The 17,200-nt window shown below is 35.0% G+C and overlaps 1 protein-coding gene across 1 annotated transcript in view; it reads right to left on the bottom strand.

Annotated features, from left to right (window-relative positions):
* Positions 1–14,871, bottom strand: part of LOC147069641 (nardilysin-like) — a 35,735-nt gene extending 20,864 nt beyond the window's left edge. Inside the window, exons 1-11 of the mRNA XM_085950381.1 lie at positions 14,431–14,871; positions 10,345–10,591; positions 8,923–9,063; positions 8,586–8,754; positions 8,269–8,480; positions 6,589–6,759; positions 6,281–6,402; positions 4,690–4,810; positions 4,140–4,223; positions 2,839–2,979; positions 68–197 (exon numbers count right to left, since the gene is read on the bottom strand). Coding sequence (XP_085806507.1) covers positions 68–197; positions 2,839–2,979; positions 4,140–4,223; positions 4,690–4,810; positions 6,281–6,402; positions 6,589–6,759; positions 8,269–8,480; positions 8,586–8,754; positions 8,923–9,063; positions 10,345–10,591; positions 14,431–14,600 — 1,708 coding nt within the window. The 5' untranslated portion in view covers positions 14,601–14,871. The remainder of the gene's footprint in view (positions 1–67; positions 198–2,838; positions 2,980–4,139; positions 4,224–4,689; positions 4,811–6,280; positions 6,403–6,588; positions 6,760–8,268; positions 8,481–8,585; positions 8,755–8,922; positions 9,064–10,344; positions 10,592–14,430) is intronic.
* Between the last annotated feature and the right edge of the window lie 2,329 nt (positions 14,872–17,200).

The following is a 17,200-nucleotide window of genomic DNA, read 5'->3' as shown; positions in this document are numbered from 1 at the left end:
ATATACATAGATTTTCGTCAGCGTTTTTGCCAATATGTAATATAAGTCACGCGTCATTAATATGTACCTGTCTTCTTGTATTCAGTGCCGAACCACTCCTCGGTCTGATCATATTGGATGGGTACCTTGTGGCTCTGCGAAGAGATCATGATGTTCACCGTCTCCGGAGTCATCGCGTCCAAGACGTAATTGATCAGCTGCGCACACGAAAAAATGTATTTCATTGATCATGCATAATATTATGTGGAATGTTTAAATTATGTGAAAATGTAATTAGCTGACTCATACTAATTCGGATGGCTGATCATGTATTGAAAATTACTAGGAGAAATACTTGAATGTCGTATATTTATACTCATATCAGAGCCATGAATAGCTTCACTGAAAAGGTACATTAAAGCGTAGGTATTATTGCTCACAATTTCATAGCATCAAGAAAAGGCAACAAAACTGCTATAATTAAAGAATTTGGTCACTACATAGATGGAAGAAGTGTTATACGCATTCCGTATTAGGAATTTTAAAGGCAATTCAATTTTCGAATCAAACTATTGTACGTGTGGCTGTATTGGTAATAAATTTATCATTTTTTCTTCCATAGAATAGGCTGTGATAATCATGAGGTTTCTATGATTCCGAGAGATGTCACACGATATAGCATGCCAATAAAAGAATTTGAACTCTGGATAGAAGAAGTCATACGCATTCAGTAATAGCAATTTTGAAACAACTTCATTATTTCTTCTATTAGCAGCGCCGGAAACAAAATGGCGGCTCACGTTCTGGTTTGAAATCTGTCGCATAGTTTTACATGATTTTTCATCTTAAGGTCAATATATGTTGATGAGGGAGTATCTTTCCACTTTTTTATATTCAAAAGTCTGCTTCGATACTGCAATATGTATGAAATGTCAAATTGAAATTGTATTTATTTATACCCTATCCAATGGCAAGAATTTAAGTATTTTAGGCATGTTTTGACAATACATAATATTTATTATCTGCAATGACGACAAGTGTGAAGTTCTCTTCAAATGATTGTGCAATACAAAGTCCCTTGTAGCTAGGGATTGCAATACCGGTATTTCGAAATCGGTAGTACAGTATTTATCAATACCAGAACACTGGTTTTAAAAATTCAAAATACTGAAATTTTCGGTATTAAGAAAACACACTCGTTTACGTCTTTAGCGATGAATTTAATGTTATTTCTTCATTAGTTTGTACTGTATTTCCTATTCAATTGAGTGTATAAGTTATGTGGTGATAAGATGCAAAATATTGACTGAGTTCAACATTGGTGAAATAACAATAAAACACAATTCATTAAATACCTATATCCATTTATAAAATTGTTATGTATTGTAAAATTATCAATATATTCAAATTATTTGTAAAAATCACCAATTCTACAATTGTGACCCAATTCAGCTGTCCACAAGCGCTCGCGAGTGACGACTCTCGCGTGGAGTGCGCCGGGCATACGCCGGACTCTCGACCTCGCGCATATTGTGCGCGAGTCGAGGTGCTAGGCCGGCAATTATTGCGCCCAGTAACATCGCGATCGCCAACGCGCGTGCAAGTGATTTGTCGGCTAGTTTTAAAATAGACATTATTTTTTTTCAAAATGGAGCGTGAATACTTGGATACAGAATTATTTATTGACGAACTGGAAAAAAGGAAGGCTACATGGGACATGGAATCTTCTGATTATTCTAATAGAAATATAAAACGCACAAGCTGGGAAGAGCTCGTAGATATATTTTGTAAACCTAGGTAAAATTCTAGGTAACCGAAAAACTTTATTTATAAAATATTTAGGTGCTCTCAGTACCTAGAGCTGTATTTCAATTAAATTTAGTACTTACTTATTATTATTATTAAAATAACATTTTTTTCAATAAATTATAACAATGATAATTGATAACATTCAAGTGGGCTTTGTGAACATTGCCACTAAAAATGCTCTATAATGTATTTACATACCTAGTTTTATTATCGTTTCTAAACCAAAATTTATGGTTTCCCTAATTGCTTTTATGGGGTTTGGTACTCACGTGTTATGAAAAGAATCAAATATCACAGCAGCTCCATTTGAATAACACTCATGGAGTGGAGTTATGAAAAGTTTAATATTTTCATTGAACAGTGGCGTGCCTACATTAATTTATTTAATATTTGTTTTCAGGCATTGCGCTCCAAAAAAGGTGGAAAGGGCTTCGGGATTCATTTGTTCGAGAAATGAGAAAAAATAAACATAGTACACCATCAGGTTCTGGAGTTAAAACTAAAAATAATAATAAATAATGGGTCTATCACTTAAAATTTGATGCACTCTGTAGTCTATTTTCTCGTTGTTTGCATCGTTTCCATCGAGGTACGCAAGCCACAATACAACCGCTTCCTCAGATTCCATGATGAATACTGAGCACAAAGCATTTTTGCTACTTGCGCGTAAGAACGCGTTATCTAGACGCAACGCATTTTTGGTACTCGCAGTACTTTTCTTTAAAATAATGTTTTTAAAGAGATTGTAATAGCTATATTTAGTGATAAGTATTTATGTTTTAACGAATACCGGTATTAATACAGGTATTCAATAATAAATACTGAAAAACCGGTATTGATATTTTCATTCGGTATTGCAATCCCTACTTGTAGCCAACTTAATCAATAGACCAGAGGTCCATTTTTTTGCTTCAATTTTATACATTTAGGTTCCATCTCCATATAAAGTTTTTTTGAACACCTTTGACAGTATGTCTTTACGTGTAAGATGGGAATATTCTTTATACATACTTAACGTAATAATAGGATAATTAGTTAGTAGGTACCTACCTCTGGGTTGTAATTGTAGGCGAGTGAGTCTCCCGTTAGGTAGTGCTTTGGGGGATAGTAATGCATGGCATCCGAGAGGAAGCTCACATTTTCGAAGGGTTCACTCTCATCCTGGAACTTGAAGTTTATGTCATCTATTGTCTGAAAACAATTAATGAAAACAACTCTAACAATGATCGAGTAAATCACCAAGTTAGCAAAAATCGACTGCGAATTCTTTTAAAGCATACATACATACTGCAACAGCTGCGATCTGTGGGTGGCAGCCACTGGTAAGTACACACACCTGCCAGTGGCTAGAAGCAATCAAATAAAATCTTTAGGCCGGTATTAGACTATCAAAGACCTTTGACAAATCTCAGATGAAGAATATTTCATGAAACCTTTTAAAAGGGTAAGTACATATTAGCACGACAATACCTTTTATCAAAGATTAGTCTTTGGTGAAGAGTACCACTGTTGTGACAGATTGTTTCAAAATGGAAGACGGCAAGAAATTAACCATTAAAATTGTTGATTGTAGAACACGAAAAAATAATATGAAATATTAAATAAGTAATAATAGTTACAGATTACAAAAATAGAAATGAAAGACCGAAAACAATCGTACAAGACAATATAATTATATTCGTTGTCTATTTTTTAAACTCGAGTTTTATAAAATATTTTACGTAGTGTAAAGTTTTTATAAAATGCTTTTAAAAAAACGCAATAAAATTTTTGATAAAACATTTTTGTCAGAGATCTCTTAATCATTTGAATATCATCCACAGGGTGTATACTATGGAGCTACAGGACGTTGGTATCACTTGGGAAGATGCAAAACGACCGGTAAGCAATGACATTATTAATGGACGACGCACTCAGTACAGTAGCTAGCAAGTAAATTCAAACATAACATTCGCACGTGCATAGGTAGCATCACGCAATATCCATTATGCGATATCACGCATCGGGAATTTATAGCAATATCACCTTTATTGTAATGGCGTTAGAACAGTGTTTCTAGTATCAATGTTCGTTTGAGCGAACCCGTACGAACCGAACCATTCGGCAGACTCGACAAGAAGTATCGAGAGTTTATAGCAATATCACCTTTATAGTAATGGCGTTAGAACAGATCATGCCATTCGGCAGACCCGATAAAAAAGTGAGTGTCATTTTTTTTTCCAGATGCTTCGTCCATATTAATGTCATTGCCGGTGAGGAACAGAAATTCTCAGAAGCGCCACGTGGTTTCTATATCCTTCAACTAAGGAGCAGACATTGACTGTTTTTATTGTTTATGAATTGTTTAATACCTGAATTTCCTTAAAGATTCTTTCTCCGTCGATGGGCAATTTTTCTTTTATCATTTTAATATATCCGAACACTGCATCGATCACCTGTAAAGAGCATAAAATATATTTATAATTACAATACGAGATGGTGATTTTACGACATTTTTAGTATTAAAAAATAGTTGCCATAAACTCATGTTCAGCTTCGTAAATCGTGAGCAAAAGTCCTTTGATATTTCTCCAGCTACGCATCCATGTGAGGAAAGAATACAAAATGTAAACTTCATCCTCTGGGAATATACTGTTTGGAAACTTTCACGGTTTTTTATTATCGTAACAGGTTTTTGAGTTGTCGGAGCGTATTCTTCCTCCTTTTTTCTTCAATCAGTGATTACCAAATACTCGTACACAGGCTACAAATTTGACTTTGAGACCAAAATATTGGTCCAGAGTAAGGAATATTTTTATGCTTAGTAAAGGAGGCCATGAATACCGGTATTGATATTTTCATTCGGTATTGTAATCCCTACGTCCACTTAAGTGAGGTGAGTATAATATTGGCCTCGCGTACCTTGTCGATGTTGTCGAGGCCATCCTGTGTGAGTCGTATGTTGATGCAGAAATAGTACATTAGCGACGTGTGGTAAATATTTGTTTCAGAATTAACAGCTGTAACGTCCAGGGCCCATACACTGTGAAAACATAACAATATCTTACTTAACTGAGTTAGTTTTACTATCTTTTATAACAATAATAATTCAAATTAAACAATAAAATAGAATTTTAAAAACAAAATACATCGCTAAAAATGTCTACATCTCTAGGGAGTGCATTGACCAGCCACACAGCCCTCGCTATTGGTGCCTAGAAAGCCTGACATGAGGGAAAAGCTTTCATCTAAAATAGGGTATGGCTACAACCACGCATGTAATCGACGGGTGCATAAAAATTTTAATTTTCCAGAATATCAGGATTGAAAACTATGAGTGAAACCATAAACGTGAGAGCAGGGAAAAATGCTTTCAGAGCAGAAGTGACCTACGAGCTTCAAGAGAATGAAAGGCGAGCATGCCTTGAAGAAAGTTAGTCGGAAAATACTCATTTGAGAAACTGTCAAAAGGAAAATATTTATATACATTAAAATAAAGATGTCGAAGAAATTTCTTCAGAACAAGCTTATAGGAATCTTCATAAGAACTCCATATAATGGACACATATTCAAGAATACTCCGAACTAATGACACACGAGTGTACGAAAACATTTGGATTCTTGAATGGCTTGGCTTGTCGTATGACGAATCCTAGAAGCTTGCTCGCACACAATGCAGTAGAAGTGATGTGTGAGCGAAATGATAAACATGAGTCAAACAATATGCCAAGATCTTTAATTTCTGATTGACGCTTCAGTAATCTATTTGACATATTATAGTTGAATATAATTGGAGATCTTGATTTCAAAAAGCTAATACAGACACTTTTGTCAGTATTAAACTCGAGTTTATTTTTTTTGGACCAAATTTCAATTGAATTGAGATTATTTTGTAATATGTGACTAATCTAATCTAATTCGCTGCGAACTGTCGCATATAATTTTATACCTATATCATAATAATATTTATATAATTCAAAAGGATACATAAATATTCTGGAGTTTTTTATTTAGGAAAAATTCCAATTTGCAAGACACCTCCAATTTTCATCAGTGAAGCTTGGCATAATAAAGATGCTGGGTGTTAATTATTTTACACGTTTGATCGTGATTATATTAATAAAATTTCAGGAACATGATTTAAAAACTCTAATTTTGCTTGCACTCGAATTCGCATTCACACATTCCAATGAATAAATCTTGAATAAACAGTGGTAACTTTAAATTGAGAGCCCGATGCAGTGATGGATGAAATGTCACAAATCCATATTAGTTATCAATCCGTCGATCGGCTTAATAACGAATGGTGAGAAACATGTAAACAATACTATTAATGTCATGAACGCATAGAATTACAACACGGCAGGCTACTGTCATAGAGACAGCCATAGGATGGAGTTCGTTCAGAATCAATTGAGAATGTTGTTGATTTTAAATATTTACAAAGTCTAGAAACAGGAAAATCTTATGCTCGCAATAATTTCACTATTAGTAGCAAAGTGAATCGACAAACTTTTTTCTCAGGTACGATGAAAGACTTCCGGCTCCTTCATGTCCGATAATCCAAGAGACATACGTCTGTGGAGCATCCTGGTAATGCTTCTGGAAAGACTTCATTCCCCAGTTTAACACCACCTGTGGATAAAAGCGAAGTAGGAGGCCTGTTCAAAAAGTATTCTAACCTTTGTTTTTTGCCTGCTGAAGCAAATGCACCGCAAGAGTTACAAATTACCTTCATGGGTACGGGTGAATATTTCCCTGGTAAAATTGATATTATTCACAAGAATATCTGGTAAATCAATATTAAATTTTAAGACTCACCTCAGTAACCTGTTGAACCGGTTTAATGTAATAGATAGAGTGAAAATCTGGCGTGATGGTTTCCGGCTTAAAGGCGTACTGTGAGAAATCATCGCCGTCCAGATTGTTAGAAGCTATCAGACCGAATGTGCTGACCACATACTTTTCTAGAGTTTCCAATGGTAATCTCGCCTAGATTAAAAAAAATAGTTTATACTTTGTAAGTTTTATTGGTGACAGTTTTTACATTCACGGTGATATAAATGTCGGGTCTCTTTGGTTTCGGTCGCGAACATTTAAAAACTGAGAGATTCCAGTCTTGCCGTCAGCGAGCCGCCATTGAAATACATTAGCTAGATACTGGAGCTTCAGTCTAGTCTTTTTTGTGTATTCACGTGAGCGGATGGCCTTAGTGTTTTAAAACTATGTCTGTAGATGCAGACTGGTGCACCAAAACCTGCATTTAATATTTAAATTATTAAAACAAAGAATCTTCGACATCATTTTATCGATATACTAACTAAAGTATTAAAAATTATTTGTATGATTCTGATGACATCTGTGGAAAGTCGAAGGTGTTTTTCAACTGTTAAAAGAATGAAATCGTTTTTAAAAAAACACTATGAATCAGGAGAGATTGATTGTATCTGTGCTAAGCATAAAAAAATTTCTACAAACTGTTCCAGACTTAAATGAGAAAGTTATTAAGGTGTTCGCTAAGCAGAAACAACGAAGAAGGTAAAAAAGTTTTTAGTGCACCCCCAACAAAAGAAATTTTGGAAACCACCGGCCGCCACTGGTAGTAATATCGTATTACCTTCTTATTTCCCGTAACTATAATTGGAAAGTGTGCTCTTTTTCTCAGATCTCCCAAAACCTATGTAGTTTAATGGCATACTTTTTATATATTTTATAGATAAATGAATATTTTTTGACTATTATCTACTACGGCTTGGATTCGGCAGGGTTTAGTTGAATTTTGAAAACTAACAAACACTATCTACACATTGTAGTCTTAGGTTAATTAAAATAATTACGTTTGACTGACAAAGTTTAGTGTGCACTATTTATGTTGGATCTTAACAACCTACCTTTTGGAAAGAGGTAGGCTGTGGATATTTGAGAAAAAGAGCACACTTGTCAAGTATACTTACGGGTAATAAGAAGATAATACGATATTACTACTAATGAATAGGTACACACTAATGATAATGACAAATTAATTCAATGAAACTTCAAAAACTCAATGAAAACAAATACATTTGACTGTCAAAGTTTAGTGTGCACTGTCGGATCTTAACAGCGTACCTTCACTCTTCGCTACTGTTATATAGGTATTTATATTCTTTTGAGCACTATCACAGGCAATGACAGTAGTGTAGTGAAACAGTAGTGTAGTAATAGAAGTGAAACAAACACTCATGCTTTGAGAAAATCACATAAATATAATGTGACCTCACCAAGATCGAACCCCAGCTGGATGAAAGGCGAGTGCCTTACGTAATGGACTAAGTCTTACACAAATATATCATCATGTTCAATCCTAAGAGGATCATATTATAAACATCCACAGAATGGAGGTTATATTAACAGACTTTTGTTTTTACGAGAAATGGATGTTAGCCACTTGCTCAACCTATTAGGTGCATACTATGAGTCCTTATGTTTCCCTATGAAAATAACAACATATACGAAGCATACCTGGACGGCAACAGTCATCCTGTGAGCGCTGTAATGCCTGTCTTTGAACTGATGAGCAGCCTGGTACAGATCGGGGTCTGAGGGTCCCTTGGGGGCGGACAGACTCCTAGAGTTGCCCCCCATGAAGGAGCGCCCCGGGTGACCCTCAGGCAGCAACTGGCGTAGCAGTTGGTTTTTACGGCTGAAGTCCATTGGAAGGGTTATGTTGAATTCTGAAACGTGTACGCAAGATAGATATTCTGACTTTCTTACCAGACGTGATACATAATCCGATATAAGAAAATAAAAATTAAACGATCAATACGCAGATAATTTACCCGACTCAATAGATTCTCTTTCCCTCTGCATAGCCTCCTGATTCATCAACGGTGACACGAAGAACTGGGCGAACTTATCCATAGCCTCGTCCAGGACGGACTCCTCAATGTAAAAGTAGAAAGTGGTCATCTCACAGTCGGTTAACGCATTGTCAAAGCCACCGTTTTTCTGTGAATTTAAACATTATCATGGCTTAAGAGTTATAGGTTATAATTATTCATGATTAGATTTCATGGAACTTGATGGATCACAATTCGAATCTCATCTGTCACCAATATTGTTTCTAATAGGCATGTTGCTGAAGTGTTCTGAATTATGTTCATTCAATATACAAACCTGAATAAAGGAATCAAAGTCATTCTCTTTGGGGAACTTCTTGCTTCCCATGAAGAGCATGTGTTCGACAAAGTGCGCCATCCCTTGTATGTGCAGGGGGTCACTCAAGCTTCCAACGTTCACACTTAGAGCGCAGGCAGCCTGAAATATCGACAATATTAATAAATTATTCTAAGTAAACTACTGATGAATCAAAATTCAACTTCATGTCATGAGACGGCTCTCGTGGTGCACTGAGTAAGGCGCTGGCCTTCCACCCGGGAGCTCCGGGTTCAATTCCCGGCGAGGTCAAAATATATTTACATAATCTAATTTTAATATGTAAATTCCTCAAGCCTGGAAGTTTTGCCACTGCCGTTGGGTTTCACGACCTATTGTGGTGTTTAACAAAGAAACAAATAAATAATGAGGTCATGAGGAATAGAGACTGTTGGAGGCGCAAGGAAGAAAGTGGGACAACAAGAAACCACGCATAGATACATAGATTGATAAATTGATGACACCTGAATTACTATAGCATTAAAAATAAGGTTATTTTGTAAATATTTGCAATTTTACATTGGCATATAATCAACCACTTATTTTGGATAATGTGAGGTTAGCGCAAATAAACAACATTGTTTTGATATCCTGTGTGGTTTCGATTGACAATTTTTATAATCATGATTCTAATATTAACCGTAGAAGTTTTTTTCTGATAATAAGCAAAACAAATAATTATTCAATTGCGCAATCAATAATTTATGTGGTTTGCTGTTTCAATTGCTGGAGTGATGAAATGTAGGTATTAAACAATTTTTGTGTTTCATGATTATTTCCTTAAGAAATGAGGGCCGTTTCAATTAATTGCACGATGGCTTACCACAGCAATGTTCTGCGTATAGCATTAATAAATTAACATAGATAAAAAAAAATACCAGCGGATCTATTCCAATGTAACCCTTAACTCTTAAATCATTCAAAATCTAAATAAAATGAGGTTATGGGTTTCAAATATGGAGGTAACCAAAAATATTGATAGAAACCTTCTGGAGCCTCAATGTATAAAATTGAAACCAAAAAAGGAAGCTCTGGCTCAATGATTAAATTAGCTAAAAGTGATTTTGTACTGCAGATTTATTTGCAGACAACTTCACACTACAGTCAGTTCTCGGCTTATGACGGGGTTCCATTCCACCACCTACATCGTAAGTCGAATTTCCTTATAACAGGCAAGTGCTTGCTGAATGAGGCGGTGTAGCTTCGAAGATCTATTGGTGTCTGAGTCCTGAGTTTCAAAATTTTTGAATTGGATCATTGATTTGGCTAAAAGCTGCACGATATGCCTTCTCTATATTATGGCAAACTCTTTTGGAATAGAATCACCTTTAGTTGTCATTATAGTTGGTGTTCTACCGTATTCATAAATGTATAAAAATTAACCTTTTGTGATTCACCGGTGTCTACAGCTTTACGCTGCGACCCCATCTCTTCACTGTTGTCTCCGTCATGAGTGTCTACCTCCTTGTTGCTGCTGTTCTCCCCGTCATCGCTGGTGCACAACTCCGGAGAATCATCATCCTCCGAAGACGTGGTCGCCTCCTCTACCCCGTTCGCCGTCGCGTTTGGTTTCTCCGGGGAAACGTCTGATATTAACAACGCTCGCAATCCATTCTCCAGCAGGATTACCCTTTAAGAAAGAATACAATAGGTCAGAAGTTTTCTAAGAGTGCACCTTGGCTCTGGGGTGTTGCTATCAGATACTTATTCCAAATTCCATCGACGACAATTTGGCCGCACCATCTAAATTTTGCTGATTGGACAATGCCATCTGAGCGCTATGACAACTGAAAGATTGCCATCTCAACATCGGTACTACTTAGTTAAGGAATAATGTAACTCGTCATACAATTAATCATAGCAATGCAATTTAATAGTTTGAGCTACCAAAATGAAGTAATTGAAGTTGCTATTTTATTACAGTCACGGATATAGTTAAATAAACAGATAGAGCAGGATAATATTATATTTAAACAGGACATAACTGCTTTACTGCTACCGTGATTATCCCGCTACTGGTATTATGGGACGATGGATATGGATATGCCCAGTTTAAAATATCAACCAATCACTCCTTAGCTTACAAGTCGACTGGGTCACACGACAAATGTCTCAACTGTCACAACATTCATATAAACATAATATAATTGAATATTGTTTATGTTCTTCCAAGTAGTGACTAATCCCGTCGGCTTTTTTTAGGGTTCGAGGGGTTCGTCCATATAACACACTTCACATGATTTTCAGTAATATTTAACCCCCGTCCTCCTATTATCACATTTCATCACAAAATCTTTTGATAATAATAATAATAATTTTGGTATATTTGGCGTAAAATTATACTATTTTACATTTTTTCCAGAATTAAAATTATAGTATTGTACTATAATTGTAGTACGGTTGGCTCCAAAATTATAGTATTTCGGCAAACAATAGAGTACACGTTGCATGATTAATACTTTTCTGCATTATCCAAAAATTACACGTAAAGTAATTAACGTCACCTTTTTTAGACAAAAATTCAAATGTAAAGTAATTAACGTCTCGTGTTTTTAGACAAAAATTCAACTGTAAGGTGATTAATATCTCGTTTTTTTAGACAAAAATTGAATAATATAAGGTGATTAGCGTCTCGTTTTTTTTTTGCAAAATATTCAGATGTAAAGTGATTAACGTCTCCTTTTTTTAGTAAAAAATTCAAATAGAAGGTGATTAACGGTCTCGTTTTTTAGACAAAAGATAAAAAGTTAGGTATTTTAGTTCTCCGGAACAGCTTTAGCGCTATTTTTTATCTATTTTCTGAATTTTCAAAATTATAGTATTTTGGGCGTACTATACCTTTTTTATATCGGACATAGTACGCGGGCCAAAATTATAGTACAAATACTATAATAATTATAGTACGGTTGGCATCACTGGTAAGTAGTTACTGTTACCACGGATCAGTGTTGCCATCTTTACAAAGTGGAATTATAATACAGAGCCTCCAAAATTATAGTATTTTGGAAAAAAATATAGTACGCCTTGTCATCTTTGTTGAAATGTGTAGGTTTTTTTAGGTATAGGTATAGGTATAGGTAGTTTTCTCAGAAAAAAATAACAGAGAATTTGAGAAACTCCGAGACCCTTTTTTATTTAGGTACCTCTCCTGGCCAAAAATGCTTACCGAATAATTCAAGAAATTTCATTTTAAACTAGTCAAGGGATTTTTTTACGTTTTTCGAGCATTTTTTTTCCAAGTTCCCCATATCTTCTTATATTGCGAAATTATAGTACTTTGCACCAATTTATCGAACGCAAATATCGAATTTATCGTAATTATCGTATTTTTTCCGATATTCAAAATTATAGTATTTTTGGCGTACTATACCTGTTTTATATCGTGCATACAAAATATAATTGTAGTACAAATACTCTAATTATAGTACGGTTGGCAACACTGCCACGGATTAAATTATTCTCAGAAAAAAATGAGTTTAATTATATTTTGTAGCCTAACATTTTTTACAACATTCCTCACAACCCACTTTTTTGAGATTGATATCATATATGGACAACCCGTGATTGGTAGTTTTAGGGTGCTGTGAAATTTTTTTTACCAGGAGCGTAACAAGGTATTTTAGCGCCTGGAGCAGTATCAAAAATGTCACCCTTACGTGATACAAAACTTGTAGGTAATAAACTATGCACACTTACAGCCAACTTATAAATAGGTTCGACTGTCTGGTTACTATTAACATAATATTTAAGTAACACGGGTTTAATAGTTTAATAACTATTATAAGTATTTTAAAAAACAATGCCCAATTTTTTTTTCATTCGTTAGTATAAAAATTACGTGTAGAATTCTTCATGTTCTTAATAATGAATTGAAGACAGTGAATTTTCCACGTTCCATATAATCAATCAGACAAAAAACTAAACAACTGATAAGCAATAATCGACAATGTATAACATAAACACATTTTATTAAAGATAGCAAACACCAAAAAGATTTGCACCGATTTACGATAAAACATTAATTTTTATCATTGTTATGGGTTGGAATTATTAAAAGATATTATTATTGTATTTAATGTTGTCCTTTATTTCCACTTTATAACACAAAATCACATAACATATTTTTACTGGTATAGGTACTAATATAAGGTTGAATATTACTAGGTACAATATGACGTGTTTCTTGTTAGAAGTCCGACTGAAGGGTGTTTTATTTATACTGGATAACTACTAGGCAGGAATAATATGGATGATGCAACAACTTAAGAAATGAAACAAGATTTAACATGAAAAATAACAAACTCATTGTTCCAGCCAGTCGAATCTACTGGAATGCTGACTCACTAATAGTTACAAATTTGAATGGCACATAACATCATAATAAATTGTTCAAATTTAGGATGAAATTTTTCTTTCACTTTTTATTCTAGCACGTTTAACGAAATTCCATTTCTGCGCCCCTACCCGAGCTGCGCCCGGGGCGATTACCCCGCTCACACATTCCTCGGTACGGTACTGCTTACAGGCACACTGATTTTAATAATCTGAAGATAACTGCAATACGTTCAAAGTAACATCCATGAAGGTATTGTGGAACAAATAATTAAATACAAATCATAGAAAAATTATCCTCGATAAAGAACAAGAAATTCAGGGTTTGGAATATATTTTTTTGTTTTTCAATAATGGTAGGTACTTACTCAATAACTTGTACAAAACACCAAACATAATACACTCGTCGTAATTTCATTTAGCGACAGATGCCATCAGTGACGTCCCTATATAAAATGCCGCCCCTAGGCTACGCAAAATGCCGCCTCATTTTTTTTATCTTTCATGAGTCCAATATCAAAGACCTGTGTTGTAAGCACTAAGGATACATTACTAACAAAATATCAGACTAATTATTCGAAAATCTGCACGTGTCGTTTCTGGTCACCAAGGACGTCGAGGGGCAACGGAAGTAAACTAGATATCGCGAACCCGACAAAACCAGTGAGCTGATTTTTTTAATGGAAAGATATTTTCGTTTTTACTAAGTTTAGGTAGTTATTTCTATATATTCTTATATTATATATGATTTTCTTCGATTTGCCGCCCTTCGAGTAACTGCCACCCCCAAGTGACGCTCAATCTGCCTACCCCCACGGGACGTCACTGGATGCCATAGTTAATTAACAATAATTCTTAATACTTTGGACGCGGAAGACGCACCCGGCGCGTAATGACCATGCGGCCGATCGATGTAATTAACGTGCATTTTAAAGGTGCTAATTAAAAAATCATTATCTACTCAGCAGCGAATGAGTTAACAAAAGGAGAAAGAAATCGATTTAAATGGTCATGTAAATCGGACAGTGTACCCAAAATTCTTAAAATATTAACTTAAAGCCGTGATTTTTGGGGGATAAATAGGTAAATGATTAAGTGAATGTTGATTCCATGGTTGTAAATGGAGAGCTGACTTACTTGTACTTCTTTTTGTCAGACTCCGACTGTATAGGGTTTTCCAAGACTTCTATCTTCGGATTTTCTACGACAGTAAGACTAAATCGCTGCGGCTTTGTTTTAGGATTACACCGGATAGACGTTTTCAATTTGCGACCACCGGTTTCGAAAGTGGGACCTGATTTTAGCATTTTAATTGATGTTAACACAACTTATCACCGGTTTAAAACGACACTCGATTTTAACATATTTCACATGTTTATTGTTTATATAATAAAAAAACAAAAAAAATCGTGCGCACTTAATAAGTTATTGCCAGTAATAAGACTTTAAAAAACTTTTTTTTAATCTATTCCACTCAAAGACATTGCACGGTGCTTATCTAATCTCTTTGATTCCACTCATTGCCCACTGAAGAAAGAAGCCGACACATTACACGACTGGTCCTACTTTTCGCCCCTCCCGTTGTCTATGGATGACCTGTCTATATAAACAATATAGCAAGGTTTCCCAAACTATGTTCCGCGGAACACCAGTCTACGAAGAATCTACTTCATATTGAAAGGCGAATGATGATCAATTTCCACTGATGTTTATGACGTCGTCAAGTATCTAGATAGGTCATGTCTCCCACAAGGGGGGGGGGCTGACAGGCCTCTAGACTGGGGGCCTGGGATTCAGGCGCCCGGCGTGAGAGATCGTCCAGCCAAGTGAGATAAACACAAGAAGTTTGACGTAAAAAAAATGTGGTGCGGCGCTGTTTCACTTCAAACTTCCTAACATTTAATAATATGAAGCGTCTAGTTTCAAAAGCCCCTAAAACGACTTTTGACAGTTCTGAGAAAAATGAGAAAAAGTCATATCAATTGAATGTGTGAACTGTATGTATTTATTATTTGATTTATACACTATAAAGAGTATAATATTTAGTATCCAACTGAGAGAATTTAAAAAACAAATGATTTTCATTTTAGGGGACTTTGAAACTCAACTACCGTTTTAAGGGCTTTTGAAATTAACAAATATGATTTTAAGGGGTTATAAAACTTACATTATAGCAATGGCGCATGAGGAAATTGCAAAAGGCGTCCTGTGGTTATATTTCTTGGAGAATAAATAAGAGAGAAAAGAGAGAAATATTTATTCGAAGTAGGTAACTAAAATTAACAAAATAAATTATGTTAAGAATATAGAATTTACTATTGTATACATACATATTGTATAATTAAAAATATTACAAATAATAATGAAATAGAACAGTAGTCTGTGCTCATATATAAAAATGAATGTTTGTTTGTCCAGCATGCGTTCCTATACCATTCATCCGATTGCGATGAAACTTTGGTGAATTATTATGTGGACACCCACGAAGGTTTTTGAATTGGAAAAACCATATTATTCTTCTTCTTCTTCATTCTATTTTATTCGTACGATTCCTATACCATTCATCCGATTGCGATGAAACTTTCGTAAGTTGTAGTGCGCACAACCGCAAAGATTTTTGAATTAGTATAACCATCTTCTTCTGCTTCATTCTATTTTATTCGTATGGTTCCTATACCATTCATCCGATTGCAGTGAAACTTTCACCAGTTGCTCTGCGCATACCCGCAAAGGTTTCTGAATTTGTACAACCATCTTCTTCTTCTTCTATTATATCTTCTATTTGTATGCGTGCCTATACCATTCATTCGATTGCAGTGAAACCTTCGTCAGTTGTTGTGCGGACACCCGTAAAGGTTTCTGAATTATTACAAACATCTTCTTCTTCTATTTCTATGCGTTCCTATACCATTCATCCGATTGCAGTGAAACTTTCATCAGTTGTTGTGCGCACACCCGTGAAGGTTTCTGAATTATTACAACCATCAGAGCAGCCACTGATTGGCTTATTCATTTTAGGGGGGTTTGAAATTCACACGGCAACTGTTTTAGGGGGTTTTGAAATTAAGCCTAATTTTTGATAATAAATATTGACGGTTTTAGGCCTTTTTTGAAACTATAACTTTGTCCAACATATTATAGTGGATAAAAACATACAGTATAACCCCTATTTTACGTTTTTTAAGGGACTCAAGAAAAAAAACGTAATTGGAGGGAAAATGTAAAAAGGGGGTATTGAAAAAAAGAACATTTAAATTTATGTTTCTAAAAAAATAACGTTTTATTAAAAAACAACATTCAATTAAATTTTTTATTGAAAAATCGTTCGAATGTCACGACCCAATCATTGTCAAGTGCGCGTAACTCGCATATTTTGACTATTAATTTCCGACGTAAATCGCGGGAAAGAAACACGTAAATGCGGGTATTAAATGTACTGAAATACATCGGGACTGAAAAAAATACACGCAATTGCCGGGAAAACGTGAATTCCGGGCACGTAAAAACGAGGTTATACTGTATCTCTAAATATATATCTAACTCAAAATTTTATGAAAACCGTTTAGGGGCTTTTAAAACTAGGCGCTTCATATGTGGTTTTCTCAAACTTACAATTTTCTACCTATTATTGTCGATATTTGACATGTCCATAATTGTGCATATCAACATAAAAATGAGTGTATCACCAGTGTAGGGGATGAGCATGAAAAATATGGGGTATATTGTTTTGAACTGACCGGCTGACAAGTCTTGTCAGTTTAACGACAGTTGCCAAAATTGGCAGAACGGATAGCTGCGCTAATAAATTACCTACAAAATAAACTAAGTGTTCCGTTAAAATTTTCGGGTTTGCAAAAATTCCATTGCCGAAAAAGTTTGGAAAACCTTGGTTTATAGAGTGCTCATA

Source organism: Rhyacophila brunnea, unplaced genomic scaffold (genome assembly GCF_057557595.1).
Source record: "Rhyacophila brunnea isolate RB1 unplaced genomic scaffold, BYU_Rbru_1.0 scaffold_23, whole genome shotgun sequence".
Classification (NCBI taxonomy): Eukaryota; Metazoa; Arthropoda; class Insecta; order Trichoptera; family Rhyacophilidae; genus Rhyacophila; species Rhyacophila brunnea.
Note: the sequence above shows the minus strand (reverse complement) of the source record. Positions and strands in the feature narration are given on the sequence as shown.